This window comes from Myotis myotis, unplaced genomic scaffold (genome assembly GCF_014108235.1).
Source record: "Myotis myotis isolate mMyoMyo1 unplaced genomic scaffold, mMyoMyo1.p scaffold_m19_p_13, whole genome shotgun sequence".
NCBI classification, from domain to species: Eukaryota; Metazoa; Chordata; class Mammalia; order Chiroptera; family Vespertilionidae; genus Myotis; species Myotis myotis.
Window position 1 is genome coordinate 28,641,512 of NW_023416317.1, and position 21,772 is coordinate 28,663,283.

Here is a 21,772-nt window from a genome sequence, read left to right on the forward strand (position 1 = left end):
ATCTTAACAATATTAATTCTTTAAATATTTTCAGTTTCTTTCATCAGCTATTATTGATTTCTAGTTTAATTCTATTGCAGTCTGAGAACACACTCTGTATTATTTTTATTCTTTTAAATCTGGGAAGGTATGTTTTATGGCCTACGTTGTGGTCTGACTTGGTGAATGTTCCATGTGACTTGAGAAGAACCTGTATTCTGCTGTTGTTGGATGAAGTATTGCTTAAATGTGAATTCGATCAAATGTATTGATGCTGTTATTCAGTTCAACTATATCCTTGCTCATTATCTGCCTGCTGGATCTATTCATCACTAAAATAGTGGTGTGAAGTCTTCAACTATAATAGCGGGTTTATCTATCTCTCCTTGCTGTTCTATCAGGTTTTATTTCATGTATTTTGATGATCTGTTAAGTATTGTTATGTCTTCTTGGAGAACTGACCCCTTTAATATAATGTAATGCCTTCTCTTTATCCCTGACACATTTTCTGCCTTGCCTGCAGTCATTTAGCTATTCCAGCATTCTTTTGATTAGTGCTATCATGGCATAGCTTTCTCCACCTCTTTACTTTCAACCTATCTGCGTCTCTATATTTAAAGTGGATTTCTCACAGCACACAGTTAGGAATAGTTTTTATCCACTGACAATCTCTGTCATTTAATTTGTATAGACTATTTGCACCATGTTTGTAACTGCTTTCTATTTGTTTCAGTTTACTTTTATACCTAATTTTGAATTTGTAATTTTGTATTCTCTGTCTTAAAGGGAACCCCATAAAAACTGAAGTCACCCTTAATGTCTGGCATGCATTAAGCAACGGTAAAAGAAAAAGGAAGAAAGTTGCAGACCAGCCCTGGCGGGGCAGGAGAGATGCAGGGATTCCGGACGCAACTGTGTAATATAATACCGAGGCGCATGGTCTCTGCTGGGTGGGTCCAAATCCCCCAGAAACTGACAAACACCTCAGCCAATGAGAGTGTTTCTTTCGTCCAATTCTGACGGCAGGGAGCCCACCTGCCCTTCTTCTGGGTCTGGAGTGGGCGTGGCTTACATGCTGCATGTTTATTGCCTGGCTAACTTGGTGTTGGTCTGTGTTGCCATGACGACCGTGGCTGAGTCACTGACGACTGACTTGTAAACTCTTGCTGCACGTTGAAGACTGTGTACCTGTTGAAGATCATTCGCGGTGGTTCAGTTCCCTAGGAATACACTTACCAGTAGGAATAACAGGATTCTGTGGACTTTCCACCCGAATTCTTTAGCTGCTCAGATGCCATCGCCTGGCGCTCCTCTGTGGGCTCCGCAGTAAATGCCCTCACCCCAGCCCTGCAAGCCATGACCCCCGCGGGCTGCAGGATCCGCTTCCACTGTGGGGTGTCCATTTGCATCAGTGCGCTTATTTGCTGCTGTTTATGTTCACCTTAGACGGTGCGGGGTGGCGGGGCGGGACGGTCTAAGGCAGGCTCGCGGATCTGCGTGCGCTGCGGGTGTGTCGGGAAGCGAGCGAGCGTAACAGGGCTTCTGTCTTTGCAGAGCCATGGGAAGCAAGAAGAAGGAAATCGCCCTGCAGGTAAGCCTCAAGGGGCGCTGACTTCCAGCACTTGGTTGGGGTTGGAGGATGAGGGTGCTGTGGCCCGGAAGAGCAGTAGACAAGTGATCCTCTTTGCCAGCGGTATTTGACAGGCAGTTCCCAAACCTGGGTATAGATCTCGGTCTCGTAGTGATGGCAATTTTTTGTGCACTTAAATAGAAACAATATAACATTGGGTTTAAGCTCTTATGCTTGCTTACAGTGCTATACCGCCTTGACACTCGATAACACTTTTATAGTTTTTAAAATGAAACTAAACAACCAAGAAGTATTGATCCATATAATTTGATGTGACCTATTTATTGTTGAAATAGAATTGCAACTTGCTGCGAGGCTATGATATAGATTCTTTTGAGTTTGTAACTGTGTGCTCTCTGGAGACCCAGTTGTTCCACGACTGATCTATTCAATCAGTTGCTTACTCCACAAGTACGTTTTGATATTTTACGTGCTGTGTGCGGGCATTTGTCTTAGCAAGTGCTTCACTTCATTTGCGCCTAAGATAAGTGAATCCATAAGCCGAGCCTGCTGCTTCTTCCTGGCCCTGGACAGTAAGTCGCGGGGGATTCTAGGCTGTGGTAAACATGCAGGCATGGGCTGTGGAGTCCGGGGAGTGCTTTGTCATAGGAGACCATCTGGATGATCTGTAATATGGGTACAATTTAAGGCAAACCTTAAAATGTCCGAGTCAGCTCTGCCCATCAGGATAAATGCTCAGGCCACAGGCACCCCCTGGAGAGTAGAAAGGCAGGGTCTTGAGACACATAACTTAACTTTCATTGTTCTCTGTGGCACCAGCACTTCACGTGTGGATTTCGAAAGCCTAGTGATTTTTTTTTTTAAAGGGAGAAAGCATTGTCAGTCTAAGGGTAGTGCATGGGGGGTGGGGGAGGGAGGAGCTTTAGACTGGAAGCCTGAAAAGGCTTTGGTTTGTTTTGTTAATCCCGGAGGATATTTTTTCCATTGAATTTTTGAAAAGAGTGGAAGGGAGAGAGGTAGAAAGAGAGAAACACCGATGTGAGAGAGACACATTGACTGGTGGCCTCCTGCAGGTGCCCCAACCAGGGCTGGGAATCAGGGCTGGGGATTGAGCCTACAAACAAGATACGTACCCTTGGTGGGGATTCAAACCCAGGATCCTTCAGTCCGCAGGCCTTCGCTCTATCCATTGAGCCAAACCGGCGAGGGTCAGAAGCCTGAAAAGTTGATATAGTTCTTGAGTCTTAGACTCAAGAGATTTTGGACAAACCACATAACTCTGAGATTTTGGACAAACCACATAACTGCCTATCTGTAGAAGAAGGGTATTAGGGGAGTTATCCCTTATGGCCTTCCAGCCTTTATGTTCTAGCAGTCTAGAGTCATGAATCTTGCCAGCTGCGCATGTTCTGTCTGTAAATTCTAAGCCCCTGGCCCTAGCACTTATGCTGCAAAAATGATTTTCTCAGCTTCTCTGTGCCTCTATATCCTTTATGTAAACGAGAGGGAAAATCCATAACCTGAAGAGAGAATGGTTGTGACAAAATTTCTTTACATAGTCCTAGCCAGTTTGGCTCAGTGGATAGAGTGTCGGCCTATGGACTGAAGTGTCCCAGGTTTGATTCTGGTCGAGGGCACATGCCCGGATTGTAGGCTCGATCCTCAGTGTGGGTGTGCAGGAGGCAGCTGATCAATGATTCTCTCTCATCGTTGATGTTTCTATCTCTCTCTCCCTCTCCCTTCTTCTCAGAAATCAATAAAAATATATTTTTAAAAAACACAAACAACACCAGGGGAGGCCAGGGGATTGTCAAGGGCGGGGGAAAAAAGGAACACATATGTAATACCCTTTGTAAGACTGTAAGCAATAAAATAAAAGAAAAACAAACAAACAAACAAATAAATAAATAAATAAATAAATAAACAAAAAAACCCACAAACAAAACAAAAAAAACACCATAAAACTTCTTTAGACACTTCCAGGCTAGTCTGAATGCTGTCTGTGGTGGCTCTAAGATTTTTGTCTCATATGATTATCTTTTCATGTGTCTATACCTTTATGCCCTTTGGGGCTAATAACATTTTTTTCATGTGTTTCTCCTGAGCTCTCGAGTTGACTGCAGTACTCAAAGCAAGTGCTCCCTGTGCCGAGGGAGGAGGGAGAGAAGGTGTGCACTGAGGCTTCTGTGGAAGCGTTGCCTGTCTAACAGGTCAACCCCTTGAAAGCAATGCTCTAGGGTCTGCTAACCCAGGAACCCTGTTCCCTCTCTGGCTAAGACTATTTAGGGTTCCTTCTAAATAGAAATAGAAATAACAGGACATCCAGAGACAGTGGAGCCAAAAGGTGCCACACACTCCCCATTGGTTCCCTACTGGAGTCTGCATGTTCCCCACACTGTTCTGCTCCTTCAATTGTCCAAAGGGCCCTGGTGGCACGGCAGGTGTGGCTCACACCGTCACAGGTGTGCTCCATGGACAGTTGCCACTGACAGCGGAGCCTCTGAAAGCCACTGTTGTGAGAGAGAGTGGGGGTGGCGTGGGGCTCCTCAGAACCCTTCTGTCACTTCCCTCAGGACTATGGCTGTGGGCCCAGCATGACATCAGTCCAACGTTCTTCTCTCATGTTAGGCATCAAGAAGACTTCTGTTTAAAAAAAAAAATCAAAACAAAAAAGTATGAAAACATGTTGTCTTTCAGAAAGATGGAGCTTTAATAGAGTATTTGCAGATACTAGGTTTTAAGCCCTTTTAAAGGGACAAAGACCTTAGCATACCTGTATTAAGAATAAGTAGTAATTGTCATGGTCTTTTAATTTATATGGTTTCAAACTAGCTCCCTACAAAAAAAAAAAAAAAAAAAAAAAAAAAAAAAAAAGCTTACTAATTACAAAGGGAAAAGAGAATAATTTCACAGTGGAGGGGCCTGACAGACCACCTTAACAAGTGATCCAAGTAAACATCAGCAGAAATGAGGGAGATGGAAATTGTATGTCACCTGATAAGTTGCCATGGGAGGAACATTCTTCTGCTTCTCTGACACTCCAGCCAGTTCCAACCAACTCCAACCAATCCAACCATCTCCAACCAGTTCCAACCAACTCCAACCAGTTCCAATCAGTTCTAACTAATTCCAACCAATCCAACTAATACCAACCAATCTGACTAATTCCAACCAACCCAACAATTTCAACCAATCCAACTAATTCCAACAACTCCAACCAATCCAATCATCTCCAACCAATTCCAACCAATCCAACCAATCCAACCAGCTCCACCAATTCCAACCAATTCCAACCAGCTCCACCAATTCCAACCAATCCAACCAGCTCCACCAATTCCAACCAATCCAACCAGCTCCACCAATTCCAACCAATTCCAATCAGCTCCACCAATTCCAACCAATCCAACCAGCTCCACCAATTCCAACCAATTCCAACCGGCTCCACCAATCCAACCAATTCCAACCAGCTCCACCAATCCAAAGATGCACAGCCTGACTGTAATCAGGAGGAAACACCAAACACACTCAAACTGAGGAATGGTCTACAAAATAACCAGTATGCAGAATTTAAAAGTGTCAAGGTCATGAAAATCAGAGACTAAAGAACTTTTCCAGACTGAAGGAGACTAAAGAGACTCCTGGCACATGATTCCGACTAGAGCTTTTGCTATTATGACTTTATTGGGAGGATCAATAAAATTTGAATAGAGTCCAAGAGTTACATAATAATAATATATGTATTTATTTTTTATTTTGAGGGTTGTATTGTGGTTATGTAGGAATAATGGGCTATTAGATTAGTAATTTACTTTCAAATAATTCAAGAAGAAAAATTCCTTTATATTGTACTTGCAAATTTCCTGTAAGTTTGAAATTGTTTCAAAATAAAAACATACAAAAATGTATACTATTTATGAAGAGGGATAATATGTATTTCCCCTTGTATTTAATATTTGATATAATCCAGAATACTTTGTAGATAATAGAAAATGTGGGGAAGTGGCCATAAACTCTCTGTCAATTTCTGATGTGGAGAAAATTAAGGAAGATTTAATAAATGATGAGAAACAGCACATTCATGGCCTGGAAGACTCAAAAGTTGTTAATACTTCAATTATTTCCTAAATTGATCCACAGAATCAATGCAATCTCAATAAAAATCTTGACAGGAGTTTTTGCAGAAATTGCCAGGCTGGCTCTAAAATGTCTGTAGAAATGCAAAGGACCTAGAATAGTCAATACAATCTTGAAAAAGACAATATGGAGGCCTCGCACCGCCTGATTCCAAGACTTGTTGTAAAGCTACAGGAATGAGGGGGGCTGGGGGGGATCTGTAGCAAATATATCAGTGTCTCCCCATTTGTGCCCTCAGTAATACAATATTTGTTCTTCTTTGATGTTAGGTCAACATCAGCACCCAGGAGCTTTGGGAGGAAATGCTCAGTTCCAAAGGACTAACTGGTAATTTAAGATAATTGTTGAGGTCCATCCTTTTAAAAATGGCTACATGACAGATTTACCAAGAAGAGAAAAGCTGCAATGATCACCATTTTCCTGTAACCTTGAGTTTCATGAATGAAGAACAGGTGATTTCTTTGTACATATAGATTTGGCTTGACCATCTATCTGCTGGTGAGTTCTGTTCAGGAACTTCGTCAGTACTATCCGGTAGCAGGCCTCCTGGTCAGGTGCAGGCAGAAGAGAGGTTCCCTCACACCCACCGCTGGTGCACAGCACAGACGGGGACCGAAGACCACGGTATCCAAGTTTCCACCCGGGTCTCTATCAGAGTCACTTTCCAGGAGAACAGTGTTGACTTTCTAAAGTGAACAAAACTCTCCTTTACCCAAAGCAAGTCACTTGTAATTCATCAGGGGAAAAGGTCAAAGCTCTGTTTATTATCAAAGAAGCTAAGAATTGATTGTATGCTGACAGGTCACCTTTTAGAATAGATGGTTTCAGTCCATTCAAATATTTATTGAGGGCCACTCTGGGCTAGGTCTGCACGGAGCCTGCAAATTCCTTACGGTAAAGGGATCATGGTAAGTAAATGATTTCCCACCCTACACTACTTCACTGTGTTTAGAATTCAGAACAAAGAGCTGCTGAGAATGAGGGATAGCTGTGTCTCCATGCTCGCTTATACTCTGACGGGATAATAAATCCTGTAACCATTAATGTCCCTGCAAACGACATCCATCTGAGGGAGGTAGCATGTGCGGGTGTAAACTTGGCCTGACATGCTGGACGCTGGGGCTCACTGAGCCCCCCTGCTTCTTTCCCGGTGCCGCGCAGTGGTCGATGTCTATCAAGGCTGGTGTGGCCCCTGCAAGCCCGTGGTGAGCCTCTTCCAGAAGATGAGGATCGAGGTTGGCCTGGACCTTCTGCACTTTGCATTGGTAAGATCCTCTCAGCGGGGCTGTCGCTCAACATTGTAAGAAAAGGCAACATTTCAACACAGGAACAGGAAGTGCGAGCTCCCTTTTCAGAGCACTGAAAAGGCATCCACTGTGGGTTTTTATTCGTCATGCTGCCTCGCAGTTTCTCTGGGGATGAAATCCTTCCTCAGCCCCTCACTGACCGTCACTCTGGCCGCAGGGACAGAATGCCTGCCACTCCAAGGGGTGTGCTCCCTCTTAGCTCACAGACACTGTGGGCTCTGGAGCTTCCCCTTCAGAGCTCAGGGTTTCAGGATCTCTGTCCTCTGCTCCGCAAGGGGGACTCTGAGTAAACATTTACTGGATTAGTGTATGGAAATGGGAATAAATTCCGGAGACCTGTGCAAGAGACACTCCGTGGGTTTGCGGTTCAAAGACTGAACACAGAAGATGGGCTTCACGCTAACCTCGCCACAAGTTTGGCTTCAAGGACTTTGGCTCCTCCCGCTCTGGGAGTCCGTGTGGACGCTACTGCAGGGCGTGGGGAGGAACGTCCGTGGGCAGGTTTCCCAGACACAAGGGCATTGGGAGGCCCTTCCGCCCCTGAGGCTGCCAGTCGGGCAGCAGCAGGACTTAGTGACCTTCCTGGTGCTGGAGGAGTAGCCGGTGGGGAGCAGGGGAAACCATTTTTCCTCTCGTTTTATTCCTCAAAAAAGTACACTGCCAACAACTTTTGCCAACGTGTTGGCAGGACAGTTGTTATGATTCTGATGAAAAAACAATAGAAGCATGAAAGCAAGTCAGGGCTTCACCTGGGGCGGGCAGTCACGGTGTGTGGATGTGTGGTGTGCGTGTGTGCAGTGAGTGCATGCAATGTGTGTGTGGTGTGTGGTATGTGATAGGTGGTGTGTGTGTGATAGGTGGTATGTGTGTGTGGGGATAGGTGGTGTGTGTGTGTGATATGTGGTATGTGATAGGTGGTGTGTGTGTGTGATAGGTGGTGTGTGTGTGATAGGTGGTGTGTGTGTGATAGGTGGTATGTGTGTGGGGGATAGGTGGTGTGTGTGTGGGGGATAGGTGGTGTGTGTGTGATAGGTGGTGTGTGTGTGGGGGATAGGTGGTGTGTGTGTGTGATATGTGGTATGTGATAGGTGGTGTGTGTGTGTGATAGGTGGTGTGTGTGTGATAGGTGGTGTGTGTGTGATAGGTGGTATGTGTGTGGGGGATAGGTGGTGTGTGTGTGGGGGATAGGTGGTGTGTGTGTGTGATATGTGGTATGTGATAGGTGGTGTGTGTGTGATAGGTGGTGTGTGTGTGTGGGGGATAGGTGGTGTGTGTGTGTGATATGTGGTATGTGATAGGTGGTGTGTGTGTGTGATAGGTGGTGTGTGTGTGGGGGATAGGTGGTGTGTGTGTGTGATATGTGGTATGTGATAGGTGGTGTGTGTGTGTGATAGGTGGTGTGTGTGATAGGTGGTGTGTGTGTGATAGGTGGTATGTGTGTGTGGGATAGGTGGTGTGTGTGTGTGATATGTGGTATGTGATAGGTGGTGTGTGTGTGTGATAGGTGGTGTGTGTGTGCATAGGTGGTTGTGGTGTGACTAGGTGGTTTGTGTGTGGGGGATAGGTGTGTGTGTGTGGGGGATAGGTGGTGTGTGTGTGTGGTGTGTGGGGATAGGTGGTGTGTGTGTGTGATATGTGGTATGTGATAGGTGTGTGTGTGTGGTGTGATAGGTGGTGGGTGTGATAGGTGGTGCGTGTGTGATAGGTGGTGTGTGTGTGATAGGTGGTATGTGTGTGGGGGATAGGTGGTATGTGTGTGTGATATGTGGTATGTGATAGGTGGTGTGTATGTGATAGGTGGTGTGTGTGTGTGATATGTGGTATGTGATAGGTGGTGTGTGTGTGTGATATGTGGTATGTGATAGGTGGTGTGTATGTGATAGGTGGTGTGTGTGTGGTATATGGAGTGCAGTGTGCATGTGGGTTGTCCTGTGCAGTCCCTGCCATCATGCCCCTGTACCCGCTGTGCCCAGGGACCTGCTGGCAGCTTGTTTTCTTTAGGCGGAGGCAGACTGTCTTGACGTCCTCGAAAAATACCGCGGGAGGTGTGAGCCCACCTTCCTGTTCTATGCGGTAAGTACGTTTTCAGAACCAGGACTATCTGATGGTTGCAGATCTTTGGGGTTCAGGTGGGTGAGTCTCACAGGCATTAATTCTCACTGGGAGTCACCAAGGGGTCACACTGATCCCAACCCGTGATGTGGTTGCTCCTTGACTGCCTTTATCATTTTGGCAGAGGACGATGTCCTGAAGTCCTGGTGATGCAGGCCCCAACTGGCCGGCGGCTGGGGCCCCGCTCACTGGCCGGCGGGGTTGTCACCTGAGCGGGGGCAGCTTCGGCCGGGCCGTGCAGGGGAAGAACAGGAGTCACTGATACGCTGCTTCCGGCTGGTGGACACTCCTGACTGAGGTTCCACTCTCAGAGCAGCGTTTCAGCTTCCTGTGCTCTGCTCCGTGGAGGGGAGCTTACAGCACACCCAGTACCCCTTCATGGGTGGACGAGCTCTGCATGCACCTTTATGTATCATAAAACGTGAAGGTCGTTTACGGAGTCAGAAACGAGAGGGACTATTGGGGACAGACCAGCGGTGCAGTGATTTGAAGGTAACTGGGATGTCTTTGGTATGGCATCCAGGCTCACACCCCGAGGGCCCACTGTCACTCCTGGCTCTCTAGGTTTAGGTCTCCTGACAGGCACTGAAGGCAACTGAATGACATCTTCTTCCTGACCCAGTCCAGCCCCTCCTTATACTGGGAACCTGGGGGCTCTCCCCACCCCCGTCCCCCAGGCCTCCTGATAGCCAGGTCAGGGTTTAGTTTGGAAACGTCTGGGCCCCTCAGCACTGCAAGTATTACAGATCGGGAGCTTATGATAAAACATTTGCGCCTGGCGTTTTAGTCGGGAGACTGAAGTCATATGAGGGAACATGGGTGGGGCGGGAGGGAGACGTGGGAAGGAGCTAAGAGGAGTGTGCTCCCCAGCCACACGCTGCTGAACAAGCGAAAGCAAGAAACCCAGGTTCACCCCAAACACCACCTGACCTCCCAGATGGAGTTGGGAATAGAGTCTTGCCCGGAATTCCAAGCATCCTGTACACCCCCCATTAAAGCAATGACCTATTTGCTTTAGAACGACCTCGTTCTATTGTAATTGTTTGTTTGATGATCACCTTTCTGCCCCCACTCGGCTCCCCACTCACTGAGGGCACGACTGTGTCTTTTCGTGTTTAGTGTTCATAGCCTTTGCCTGGGTCTCGGTGCTTGACAGGTAAGTGCTTAATAGATAGATACATGTTGAGGGCATGAGCCAGGTATAGGCAACTCACATCCTGTCCCTCCCTTAGCCGACTCCCCATGGCCCTGAAGGAAGTTCTGAAAGGAGGGGCCTGGAGTACAAGGCAGAGAAGTAGATGGAGGTTGTGGGCCTGGGGCGGATGGGCCTTGACCATGACCTTGACCTTGGGCACACTCCTAAACAAAGCGCTTGGACACTCCCACTGGTTCTTGAAGAGACTAGCATCTGGGTTTCCTGTGGCTTGAGCAGCACATCTGTCCTGTTGCAGGGAGGGAAACTGGTGGCTGTGGTTAGAGGAGCAAACGCCCCACTGCTGCAGAAAACCATCCTGGACCAGCTGGAGGCCGAGAGGAAGGTGCTGGCTGAAGGCAGAGAACGGAAGGTGGTAAGGCGGCCACTCCTGTAAGCAGCAAGCTCAGGGCGTGCTCCAGACCTGCCATTCCCTCCCCTTCCCACTAATTTTCCTGGGCCTGTCAGCTGGAAGCTTCATTAAATGCCCACCTGAGTCCCCGCTGAGAGTGCAGGGAGAGCACTAGGCCCCGCTGACACGTGCATTTTGAAATCTTCCTTCTGGAGCCTTCTTTTAAAAAGCTGCCCTTCACCCAGAACGCTTCAACTTTCTTTATCCACTTCCCTTCCTCCCCTCCTGCTACTCATCACAGGGTTTCTGGATCCCTGACAATGAAGTCCGAAATGAAAATCAAGGGATGGAATCGAGGAGTGGGCAGGCGGAGCCCAGCCCCAGGGCGAGATCTCTCCTGGTGACCTGCCGCCCTCACCTCGATTCCTGGACGTCTTACTTGTGATCCCAGAGGGCTCGCGTCTTCACTTTAGAAATTAAGCTCTGTCAGGACCATGAGAAACAGCCTGTGGTTCTGAGATACTATTTCCACGATGACACGGGCTGAGTTTTTCATAAATAACTGGCTGCCTCCGAAGAAAGACACACCTGCGGCAGAGAGAGGGACACATCCTGGAGCTCTGAGCACCTGCCAAAGGGGCCTTCGTGGTCAGCGTTCATTGTTCCAGTTCTCACATTCGATTCCAAAGGGCAAAGTCCTGTTTTTATAGAATGGACAGGCATCGAATCATACTCTCCCCCCCAGGAAACTGGCAACTTCCCCCCAAGAAAGGCGTTCCCAAATGCTGGTGCGCTCTCTGGACTGCTCCCCTGCACTGTGTGGGCAATCGCTTCATATTTACTCGCCTTTCAGTTCTTCCGTTGCCAGCTCTGTATGTGTACTCGGTGCTTGTGGAAACAGGCCGACTGTGAGCCTTAAGCTCAGCACGGATTTCCTTGTCTCCAAACACTCAGCACCCCCTCCCCGCACCGTCGCACAGCCGCTAGCAACGCTCTCCTCGTTTCCAAGATGGATCATCTTGGCCCTTTTGTTGCTCTGTATTTTGAACCTTTATTTTGGGGGTTTCTGCGGGTTTTTGTGGTCATTTTAATTAATTAATGACCTCATTAATTAATTTAATTAATGACCAATTTGTATCAGATCAAAGATGAGGCTCTCTCTGAGGAGGAGGAACGCTTTTCCCATGCAAAGGACGGCGGCGAAGACGCGGACGTGGGTGAGTGCCCAGCCAACCAGCAAGGCCAAAAGGCCAAGCAGACTCCGACCTGATGTGTTTTTAAAAAATATACGAGTAGTCAGTTTATCGAGCCACCTGAGCCACTTGTAAAACGTTTTGCCTCTGGCCACCTGCCCTCCAGCATCATTTCATATCTCCTTTCTGTCCTTTAATAGCATTTTGGGCACCTTTCACGGCTTTCTGATCATGTTCAAATAGAGCAAGTGTGACTTTCACGGCCACTTCCGGGCGTCAGGAAAAGCTCCCTGGAATAAAGTAGAGGATACCGACACTAATATTGTAAAGTAACGATGCTGATGTTTCCTTAGTCCTTATCTCAGCTAAAGAGCTCCAGTTTCTTTCTTTTTTTCTCTCACCTTTTTTTCTGACGTATCAGAAAGTCAGCTGAACACCTTCTCTCCCCACAGCCCTGCACCCTCTGCCCTTGCTCCCCCACAGCTCAGGATCCTACACGGCCCTGCCCGGCAGGCCTTCCCGAGCCTCCTGACAGTGTGGGGGGAAGTCCACGTCAGCCAGGCTGCGGCTGGGGAGGAGGAAGGCCACTGAGACACCAGAGGCAGCCAGGCCTAAGTTCGGGGACAGGGCTGGAAAGAGAAGGAAGATTCGATGATTGCACGAAGCAGAAAGGCTGTGTATTGGTGTGTGGGCAATGAGGATGTTTGAGTTGGGTTCTAACAAGGAGAGGCCCAGTTTAGGAGAGCAAGACGGTTCCAGTGTGAAAAGAAAAATCGTCCATTTGACTTCTGTAGGACACATTTGTTGCCTCCTTTTTGGGTTATCTCCTGTGAGTCCCCTCCCCCTTATTTTCCTTCAAATCCAATCTCTCAGCCTAGAAAACAATGCAAAACCCTGTTCTTGCCCTGGCCTTCCTCTCCCCCACTCTGAGCTTCCGGAACTTTGTCCACACTCTGGGGGCCACCCGACCTGTGGCTGCCGCCCGCTCCCCCTGACCTGCTTCTCCCAGGGCACCACTGACCTTCATGCCAAATCCAAGGGACCGTTCCCAGTCACGTCCTACGGCATCTTCCTACAGACGCGGACATTCGCAACGTCTTCCTTCTCCAACCCTCTTCTCTCTTGGCTTCTCTTGGTCACGGCCTTTCTCAGTGTCCCCCAACGTGTCCGGCCTCTCCTCAGCCTCCCCTTCATTGGCGTCTTTTCTTTTACTCCCTTTTCAAGCTGGAGTTCTCCAGGCCCCTGCTCTGGCCAATTCTCTTCTCACCGTGTACCTCTAGCTGACCTCATTCACTGGTCAATGTACAAGGACATGTATGTAAGAGCCCCTTAAGGTCTAAGTGCTCATAGCGCTCATAGGAGGTTGTAAGTGGAATTCACAGGGAAATGAGTAGAGATGTTGCTTCAAATAATTCACGCCTTGCAGTACACTTCTTTTGAGATTTTTCAGATCTTGTTAAGTCTCATTGCAACACAAATGATGTAAAAGTTGAGATTAGAAGAGGCTAGGAGGACACAGAGTCTGTGGAGAGCAGAGGCTGGTCCCCAAGGCACCATTCATACAAACAGGAGTACAACAGGACAGACTCATGACTGGACACCGGGCTCCCTGCAGCGCCGGCGGCCTGAGCAGTGGACTGTGGTTATGTGGCATCTCCCTCAGCGTCACGGCTGATTGGACCCATGGACACTGACCAAAGGGCAGCCAGTCAGTAGACGCGTCGGTGAGCTATGACTGGTGCCTTAGCTGCAAACAACACACTGGCCAATTTGGGCTTCTCTCCGGGGAAACTGAACGAGGCCAAGAAGACTGGAGAGCTGTAGCTTGGTCATGTGCGCTGGCGCTGAAGGGTCACGTGGACTCAGGGCCTAGGGCAGCCCTCCTTGGCCATGTGCCAGGGGAGTAAAAAAGAAGCATTGGCAAAGGAGCCCGCAGAGTGAGAGGAGAACACAGCAGTCAGCAGCAGTCAGAGCCAGGAATCATGAGAGTGTGACAGGAAGGAACAGGAGTAGCCAGGCCTGTGTTGCTTCTGCCACGGCTCCCCCTTACTTCTCCTGCAGGCCTCCTCTCTCAGCTGTTTCTGGGTTTCTGTTCCTTGGTAGTCTTTGATCTCCTCCCACACCTCCCTTGCTCCTTTGATCTCACCCCCCCCCATGCCTCCCTCCCTCCCAGGTCTGTGTCCCTAGCATGTCTCCGTCCCCTGCAGCCAGGTTGAGGTTGAGGTTGAGGTCTGGAGCCAGACCTGTGCTCCCACTAGATTCCAGGTCTGCAGGGGCGCAGCCAGAGGCCAGGCGAGGGACCCCTGGGAGCTGTGTGCAGAGGCTGTGTGGTCCCTGCAGGTGGCCTCCTGAGAGCCTCCAAGATGGATGAGCCCAGTGCCTGACAGCACCACCCTTGGCTTATTACAGCTTCATCAGAGAAGACCTGTACCTTGGCGATCATTAAACCAGATGCAGTCGGCCACGGGAAGACTGATGAGATTATCATGAAGGTAGAGGGACAACACGCACCCCACAGGCTGTCCTCGGGTCTCCTCTGGTGGAAACAGGGATGGGCATCGTGGAGCAGTGTCCTTCCTAGTAGGGAGAGAAAGCTTTTAAGGAGCTTTAACCAAAATTCCATTTATGTAAATTAAAATTAAAAAATCTAAGCAGGAAAGATATGATAAAGATGAGGATTTCCACTGTTTTTAATGTTGCCTTTTCTATTACCTTCTACTTTTCAACTCATTTAGATGGGAATTTGGGCTGCATTTACCCTTTCAGAATGTGTGTGTATATTCTGCAGATCCAGGAAGCTGGGTTTGACATTATAATGAGTGAAGAGAGGACCATGACGGAGGCAGAAATGCGACTCTTCTACCAACACAGAGCTGGAGAGGTCAGCTCGTCCGCTCCCCTTGTCCAACCCACTCCCATCTCTTCTCTTTTGAGTATGATCACAGGTTACTAGTTTGGGAGAAAATAGAGAATTAGGAAGAGCAAGAATATAGCAGGAGGCGGCTGTGAATTGGTTCGGTCATGATGCTGCATTGGTGAAGGTGCTTTGGCTGCAGGAAGCGATTTGGACTCTACCTTAAGTAACAAAATAAGGGATTGATTGAAATGATACTCCCTAACTCTGGGAACTGAAGGAAGAGTTGAACGAGAAGGTGTTGGGGAGAAGAACCAAGACAGTTGTAGGGAAATTCAGGAGCGGAACCTCAGGGACAGTCACTTCGGGGGCTGAGGTGCTGCCGTTGGACTCGGGTTCAGCCACCTCCCTTTGCATCTGCTTGGCTCATGGACTTGGCGGAAGGAGCTGGCGGCCTAACTTGGTCACAGCCCTCCCTCTCGTTGAGGTGTGTGTGCATGGGGGGTATGGGGGTGTGGATAGACATTATGGTTGTCAGCCAGACTAGGGCCAAATAATGGGGGAAGGGCTGTTCAGGAAGGAAAACCAGAGAGCTGTTACTTGAAGGAAGAGAAAGGATTCTAAAGTATTGCCCCCCAAAAACAAAGAAACAAAAAAGTCTCAACTACACCCCACCCTTGGTTACCCAGCATCCACAGGATTTCCATATATGTGATTTTTAAAAATGCCCCTACCTAATCCTATATAATAAAACCCAAATATGCAAATCGACAGAACGGCAGAATGACCAGTTGCTATGACACACACTGACCACCAGGGGGAAGACACTCAACACAGGAGCTGCCCCCTGGTGGTCAGTGCTCTCCCACAGCGGGAGCACCACTTAGCCAGAAGTGTCTCCCACCTCTGCAGCAGCGCCTAGAATGTCCAAGTGATGGCTTAGGCCCGCTTCCCTTGAGTGGGTCTAAGCCATCAGTTGGACATCCCCTGAGGGCTCCTGGATTGTGAGAGGGTGCAGACCAGGCTGAAGGACGCCCCACCCCCTCCCCAGTGCATGAGTTTCATGCACCAGTCCTCTAGTTTCTTATAATCTCACTAGAGGCTCGGTGCACAGAATTTGTGCACTGGGGCGGGGGCGTCCCTCAGCCCAGCCTGCACACTTTCACAATCTGGGACCGCTGGCTCCTAACCACTCACCTGCCTGCCTGCCTTATCACCCCTAACTACTCTGCCTGCCTGTCTGATCGCCCCTAACCACTCTGCCTGCCTGCCTGCCTCATCGCCCCTAACCACTCTGCCTGCCTGCCTGATTGCCCCTAAATGCTCGCCTGCCTGCCTCATCATCCCTAACGGCCTCTGCCTCGGCTCCCGCCACTGTGGCTTTGTCTGGAAGGTCGTCTGGAAGGATGTCCGTAAGGTCATTTGGCTGTCTGGTCTAATTACCTTTTATTATAATAGATGTTCAACCCCAAATGAGTCAACCCAGAGTCTCCTCTTCCTGCCTTTAGCTTACACCTGGTTCCTCTGGGTGTGGGGGGGCATCACCACCACCCCTCCCAAGGGCCCTTCAGGGGCCTGCTGGCTGGCAGCAAGGCTGCTCACTGACCCCGCCCATCCTGTGGGTGGGACGGGCCCCGCTGACCCTCGGGCCCATTTCCCCTCCCTGTTCCAGGAGGCATTTGAGAAGCTGGTACATCACATGTGCAGTGGGCCGAGCCACCTCCTGATCCTCACCAGGACTGAGGACACCGAGGACGTTGCCACCGCCTGGCGAGCCCTCATGGGACCCTGTGACCCACACGTGGCCAGGAGGGAGCAGCCTGACAGGTGATGTCACTAGCTGGGGTCCCTACATCCATCTCAGAACCTGCATCTGGGGAAGCAGAGAGCCCTGCCTGATGCTCAGCCCCGAATCGTGGGTAACACAGAGGGCTCTCTGATGGCCACGATCCTCCTTTGTTGTAATTTTGGGGGAGACCCTGACATCCTCACCCTCTGATCCAGTCCCCTGCCCTTCGCCGAATGCCTCCTTACTGCCTCCGTTACCCAATTCTGAAGGCTGCTGCTGGACCCAGGCCTCACTGTTCTCTCTGTAGCCAGAAGGTCCCAAAGGGTGGTCTCAGGACCACCTGCCACACTCACCCAGGAAACACAGGTCCCAGGCCCACCCCCCCCTCAGGCCAGTCAAGTCAGAGCCTGGGTGGGGTCTAGGAATATGCACTGCACTCAAGCCCCTCAATGCCTACTCCCCTCCCTGGGTGCTCTGAGCGTGAGCACGCTGTTCTGCATATTGTCCTTGGTCTGCTCCTTGCCCCTGTGTGTTTCTAGCCTGACACCACCAATGCCAAGTCCACCACATCTTTCTTCCCTTTGAAGCTGTGAGAGGCCCAGCCAACAGGAAAGAAATGAGCAAGAGGCTAAGTAACCGAGGTTGCACCTTGTAGCTGTAGGCCAGGGACATTCATACATGAGGCAGCCTGGGCTAGCGAGAGACAGCCCAGTGCTCGGAGCTTAGGTTACCATATACTCAGGCATGTCCCTTCTCAGGGTCTCAGTTCTCTCATCTGTAAAATGGGGATCTGAGCAACTATCAAGGGGGCTAGAGAGTACCATGGTTAAGAGACAGATTTCAGAATCTCTCTTCTTCCTCTTACTGTGTGACCTTGGGCCATGCTTTAATCTCTGCCTCGATTCCCTCATCTGAAAAATGGGTGCTATAATGGGACCTGCCTCAGATGTTGATGTGAGGATTAAGTGAGCATATATATAGGGTGTCCCTCAAAAATGTAACACACACTTCGAATAATTTTAAAGGCAGTGTTTATTAAAATGCATTTCATTTTCAAAACGGAGCTGCCAGCTGTTAAAGTATGTACACATTTTTGGGGGACACCCTGTATGTATGAAGCACAGTGCTTGACACACAGGAAGTCCTAGCAATATTAGCCTTAACTGATGGGGGTACTGGGGGTTGATTCTGGAGACCTATCTGAAGCCCTTGGCAGGCGCCAGCCCCTGGTTATGACATCAGTAAAACGGCCGCCCCTGGGCTTCCACCACGACCCACACCGTTCCCTCCCAGGGCTGTGGCACAAGTGAAACGAGAGCACGTTTGAGAAGCACCAGGCAGCGTGCCCAGAATGCTGCCCTGGCGGGCGGGACAGATGTCAGCTCCTGTCACCCTGGCTGCTGTTCTTGGCATTTCCAACCGAGAAAAAGCCATTTCGCAGAAGTGCAGGGTGTCCATTGGTAGCTGGCGACCACGTTGCCAGAAAGCAAAACATTTCTCTTTCAAATGAAACAACGGTGTCTTGTCCATGTTGCCAATGCTCCCAGTCTCCGCGCTCAGTACGGCACGGAAGTGCCCTTTAACGCGGTCCACGGGAGCCGGGACGCGGAGGACGCCCGCCGAGAGCTGGCTCTGCTCTTCCCCAGCTTTACGTTCGCAGACCACGTCCCGGAAGCCGCTCTGGGTAAGTCATCCAGGCAGGTTTGGTCTCTATTCATCTTTAGTTAATATATGGGGGCGGGGGGGAATGATAACCATGTGGTAACCAAGGCTCCAATCTGATAAGGCTGCTCAGACAGGAGCCATTACACAGCTGCAGTCGCAGTGCAGTCCTCATCTGCTTGGATTTTCAGAGTAACAGCGGCTGTTAAAGCTTATTACATTTTTTTTGCGGCATTACTTTGGAGCCATATTTTCATTGCCAAGTTTCTTTGCATTTTCCTGTGGAAACCACTGGGAAAATAGAACTTTCTGGAAGCCTACATCCAAGCCAGTGAGTGGCCAGATGTCATCCCCTCACTTCCCCTGTTCTCTGCAGGCCCCATGCTAGGCCCTTGGTGAGGTCGCTGAGCTGAGGGTTGCACAGAAGGGCCCTCTGTCACCCTCGTATCCCTCAGGCCCCACACTTTGGGAAAAGCATACTGGGTCATCACCTCCAAATATGGGTGAGAAACCTAAGACGCCCGGAGCGCACGGGACTTACCCCATTCCACGCGTGGAGAGCCAGGCCTGGCCCTGCTCCTGCTGCCGAGGTCTGCGGTTCTAGTTTGAGCCTGAAGGGACCAGAGGGTGAATGTCCTGGGAAAAGCAAAGGATGTAAAGTGGTGGGGAGGGGATTCTTGGGAGGAGGCCCCATGCAGATCTGAAATGGTGATAACCCGTGTGTGCCCAAATGTTTAATATATTTACCTAAATGTTTGCTATGCTCCTCATTTTTTCAAGATCTGAATGCAGCCAAGTAAGAATAGGTGTTCTGAGGGCAAAGTAAGGTAGGACAGGCCCCGTTGAATCCTTGCCCCTGCCAGCTGAGGGCGAGCTGAGTGTGCCATGGATTCCAGGGAGGTGAGAAATCCTGGCAAGTACCGAGTTCACACACCCGAGTGTGAGTTGCGATTCCTCAAAGCCATGCCCCGCGGGAGGTGCTCTGGGGGCACTGTGAGGGCCAGCATTCCTCCGGCACCTGCCCTCAGAGCCCCCGGTGCATTTCCTGATGTCCCCAGGTCATGGGACAGGGTCATCCTTTCTGGAGGGGCAACTGGAAACAAGCAGGTGTCCCTGAGGTCCAAGACTGAAGTATAAGGAGAGCGAACTGGCTGGGAATACTCATCGGGGTCATTGGGGAGAGTGTTGGGAGATCATGAGGCTGACTTTTGGGTCTCAGGTGATCATGGGTACAGGGGAGAATTCCAGAAGGGCTGAGGCCAGATCACAGCCCGGGAAAAAGTGCCCAGCCTCACAGGATGCTGATGTTCCTCCGTTTGCTTGATGTGTCCTGCTTTTCTAGCTGACAGGAGCAGAGTGTGCTTCCCACTTACCCAGCACTTTTTCTGCTAAGGGGCAAGGGTCAAGGTCACTGGAGACAGGTAACCCAGGGTTTGAATCCTGGCTCCACTATTTACCAGCTGAATAGCCTCTGGAAAATGATTTACCTTTTTGGTCCTCAGTTTCCCCATCTGTGAAATGGAGATAATGACAGACCCATTTTAGTCCCATAATAATACCTCTGCAGTAAGGGTCTTCCTCATAGGGCTGTTGTGAAGGCGAAAGGAGACCACGGGTGCCAGGTTCTTAGCCTGGTGCCTGACACATAGTAAGCGTTCAACCAATGTTACTCATTCTCCTACTTCTTTAATTCCTGGTCCCCGACACACAGATCAGGACCTCTCTTTGCCGTCCCTTCCCCCCTGACCCCTCACTTTATTGTCTGTGATGTAGCTAGGTCCCCTTTTCCTGTGTTTCTTTGTGGACGGTGTGTGGGACAGAGGACTGGGATGGGGCTGTTTCAGGAATCCTACAGAGCATCTGTCGTCCCACAGACCGCGAGGAAGGAGTGGTGGGCCCCACCGAGGTGCTTCCCTTCCCTGAGGACGTGCACTGAGATGGACGTGCAGCCTCCGCAGCATGGGACCCAGGGCGTGGCCAGCAAGTGAAATGCCAGTGCGTTCCCATCTGCTGCGCATAAGGAAAGCTCTAGAATCGGATCTTAACTCTTTTGAGCACCGATTTCTTTTAGTTTAGCTCTCTTTCATGAATAATAAAATAGTTTCCTGTCTTTTATTAAACAGTATATAGCACATATACTTTTCTTTTGTGGCTGTTTCTGGAATTTTACAAAATAAGTGGACATTAGTTGTACTCTGCTGTGTTGTCTTGGGGGAAACGGAGTTAGTTACACAGGACAGTGTCTCCCCGATAAACACTGGAATAAATCTACTTTATGGCTTAAACAGTTTCAGAGCTTAACTGGGTAACTAGGAACCTGAAAGCCGTGCAACAGGATTGGATTCGACACTGCCAGGCCGATGGGCTTGGAGGCAGACAGGGGAAGCCCGGCCTTCAGCCCTCATGCGGCCTGTCCACGCCACACAGGCAGTCCGGGGATGCCGCAGGCCTGCCCCTGGGTCCTCAGTAAATGGGGTGCTCCTGAAGCAATGCTGGGGGTTCCATTGGAGCCAGGTTCATCTATTTTCCTGATGCTCCCTTCCCCCACGTTTTGGGGTTAGATTCTGGCTAAAGCCTAATTTTAAAACCCGAGAGCTCCTCGTGGACCCGGTGGCCTCCAGCTTTCACGGAATTGCCCGACTTTGCCCTCCCTCCATGGTTGTGCCCGCGAGGGAAACCGGTTTTCAGTAAGAAGTAACTGTTATTACCCCATGAATATTAACATGCACAGCCACTCCCTCTTACCGGTTTGCTGTAAGTTCATTAAGCCCAGGCATCACCTTTCCGCTCAGAGTGAGCAAAAGGCCGTGTTCTTCTGCATCATGAGGCCAATGTCAGCGATTTCCTTCTCACTTGCTCATTTTCTCCAGAGAACTTTGCTTCTCTGACTTGAAGTTCTTTAAACTTGAAGTTCGCCCCCAGAAGACTGCTCTTCACGGGCATTGCCTTCTGCAGCCTCGGGCATAGGGCGCATGTGCTGGCACTGGAGGCAGAAGGCTGAGCCCAGCTGCATGAAAGTGGAGACCTGAGCCACCTCACGATGGAAGCACGCTGTCGGCTGTGCTCATCAGCATCTGCACAGGCCCCTGTGGGGAACAACGGAGCCCTCCCTGACAGGGCACGTCGGGAAAGTTGAACCCACTGTTGCAGACCGCCCATCGTGGAGATGTGCTCTTCCCTTGGGAGTGGGCTCAAGAGGGGGATTCAATTGCTCTGTGCCCACGTGAGAGCTGGCAAATGCCTTGGAGAATCGCCAGAGCCCTGGGCCTGGTTTTCCACACCACGGATGCTGTATGGCTCTGAATGAGCTGCTTAGGAGTACACCCAGCTGACAGCTGTCTGATCTCCCCAGAGGCTGGGAAGCCAAGGATCTTCCATCACCGGAGAGGTGAGAGACGAGAAATGAAGCAGGGGAGAGAGAAGAGTAGGCGAGGACTGAGCCTGGGTGGAGGAGGATGTGTTGGCGTCTGTGACCATCTTAAGCCTTCCCAGGAAGTGGCTGGGAGTGGCAGGGTGGGGGAGAAACGGGGGCCCTAGGTGACAGGGCTGGAGTGGGAGGAGTGCTGACACATTCTTCCTTCCTTTACACAGTAGGGCCTTTTCTCAG

At 49.9% G+C, this 21,772-nt stretch overlaps 1 protein-coding gene across 2 annotated transcripts; it reads left to right on the forward strand.

The window, feature by feature from the left end:
* Positions 1-1,116: 1,116 nt before the first annotated feature.
* Positions 1,117-20,373, forward strand: NME9 (NME/NM23 family member 9). Of its 2 annotated transcripts, XM_036332454.1 has the most exons (11): positions 1,535-1,570; positions 5,974-6,031; positions 6,866-6,969; positions 9,013-9,084; positions 10,575-10,691; positions 11,809-11,884; positions 14,270-14,352; positions 14,649-14,741; positions 16,387-16,541; positions 18,051-18,187; positions 20,040-20,373. In XM_036332454.1, exons 1-11 carry the CDS (start codon positions 1,538-1,540, stop codon positions 20,099-20,101), a joined length of 990 nt encoding a protein of 329 aa, XP_036188347.1. In that variant the 5' UTR covers positions 1,535-1,537; the 3' UTR covers positions 20,102-20,373. The 2 variants fall into 2 exon arrangements, with proteins under 2 accessions (XP_036188346.1, XP_036188347.1); XM_036332453.1 differs by lacking the exons at positions 18,051-18,187; positions 20,040-20,373 and adding an exon at positions 1,117-1,217 and having other exon boundaries at positions 1,534-1,570; positions 16,387-16,579.
* The last annotated feature ends 1,399 nt before the right edge of the window (positions 20,374-21,772 follow it).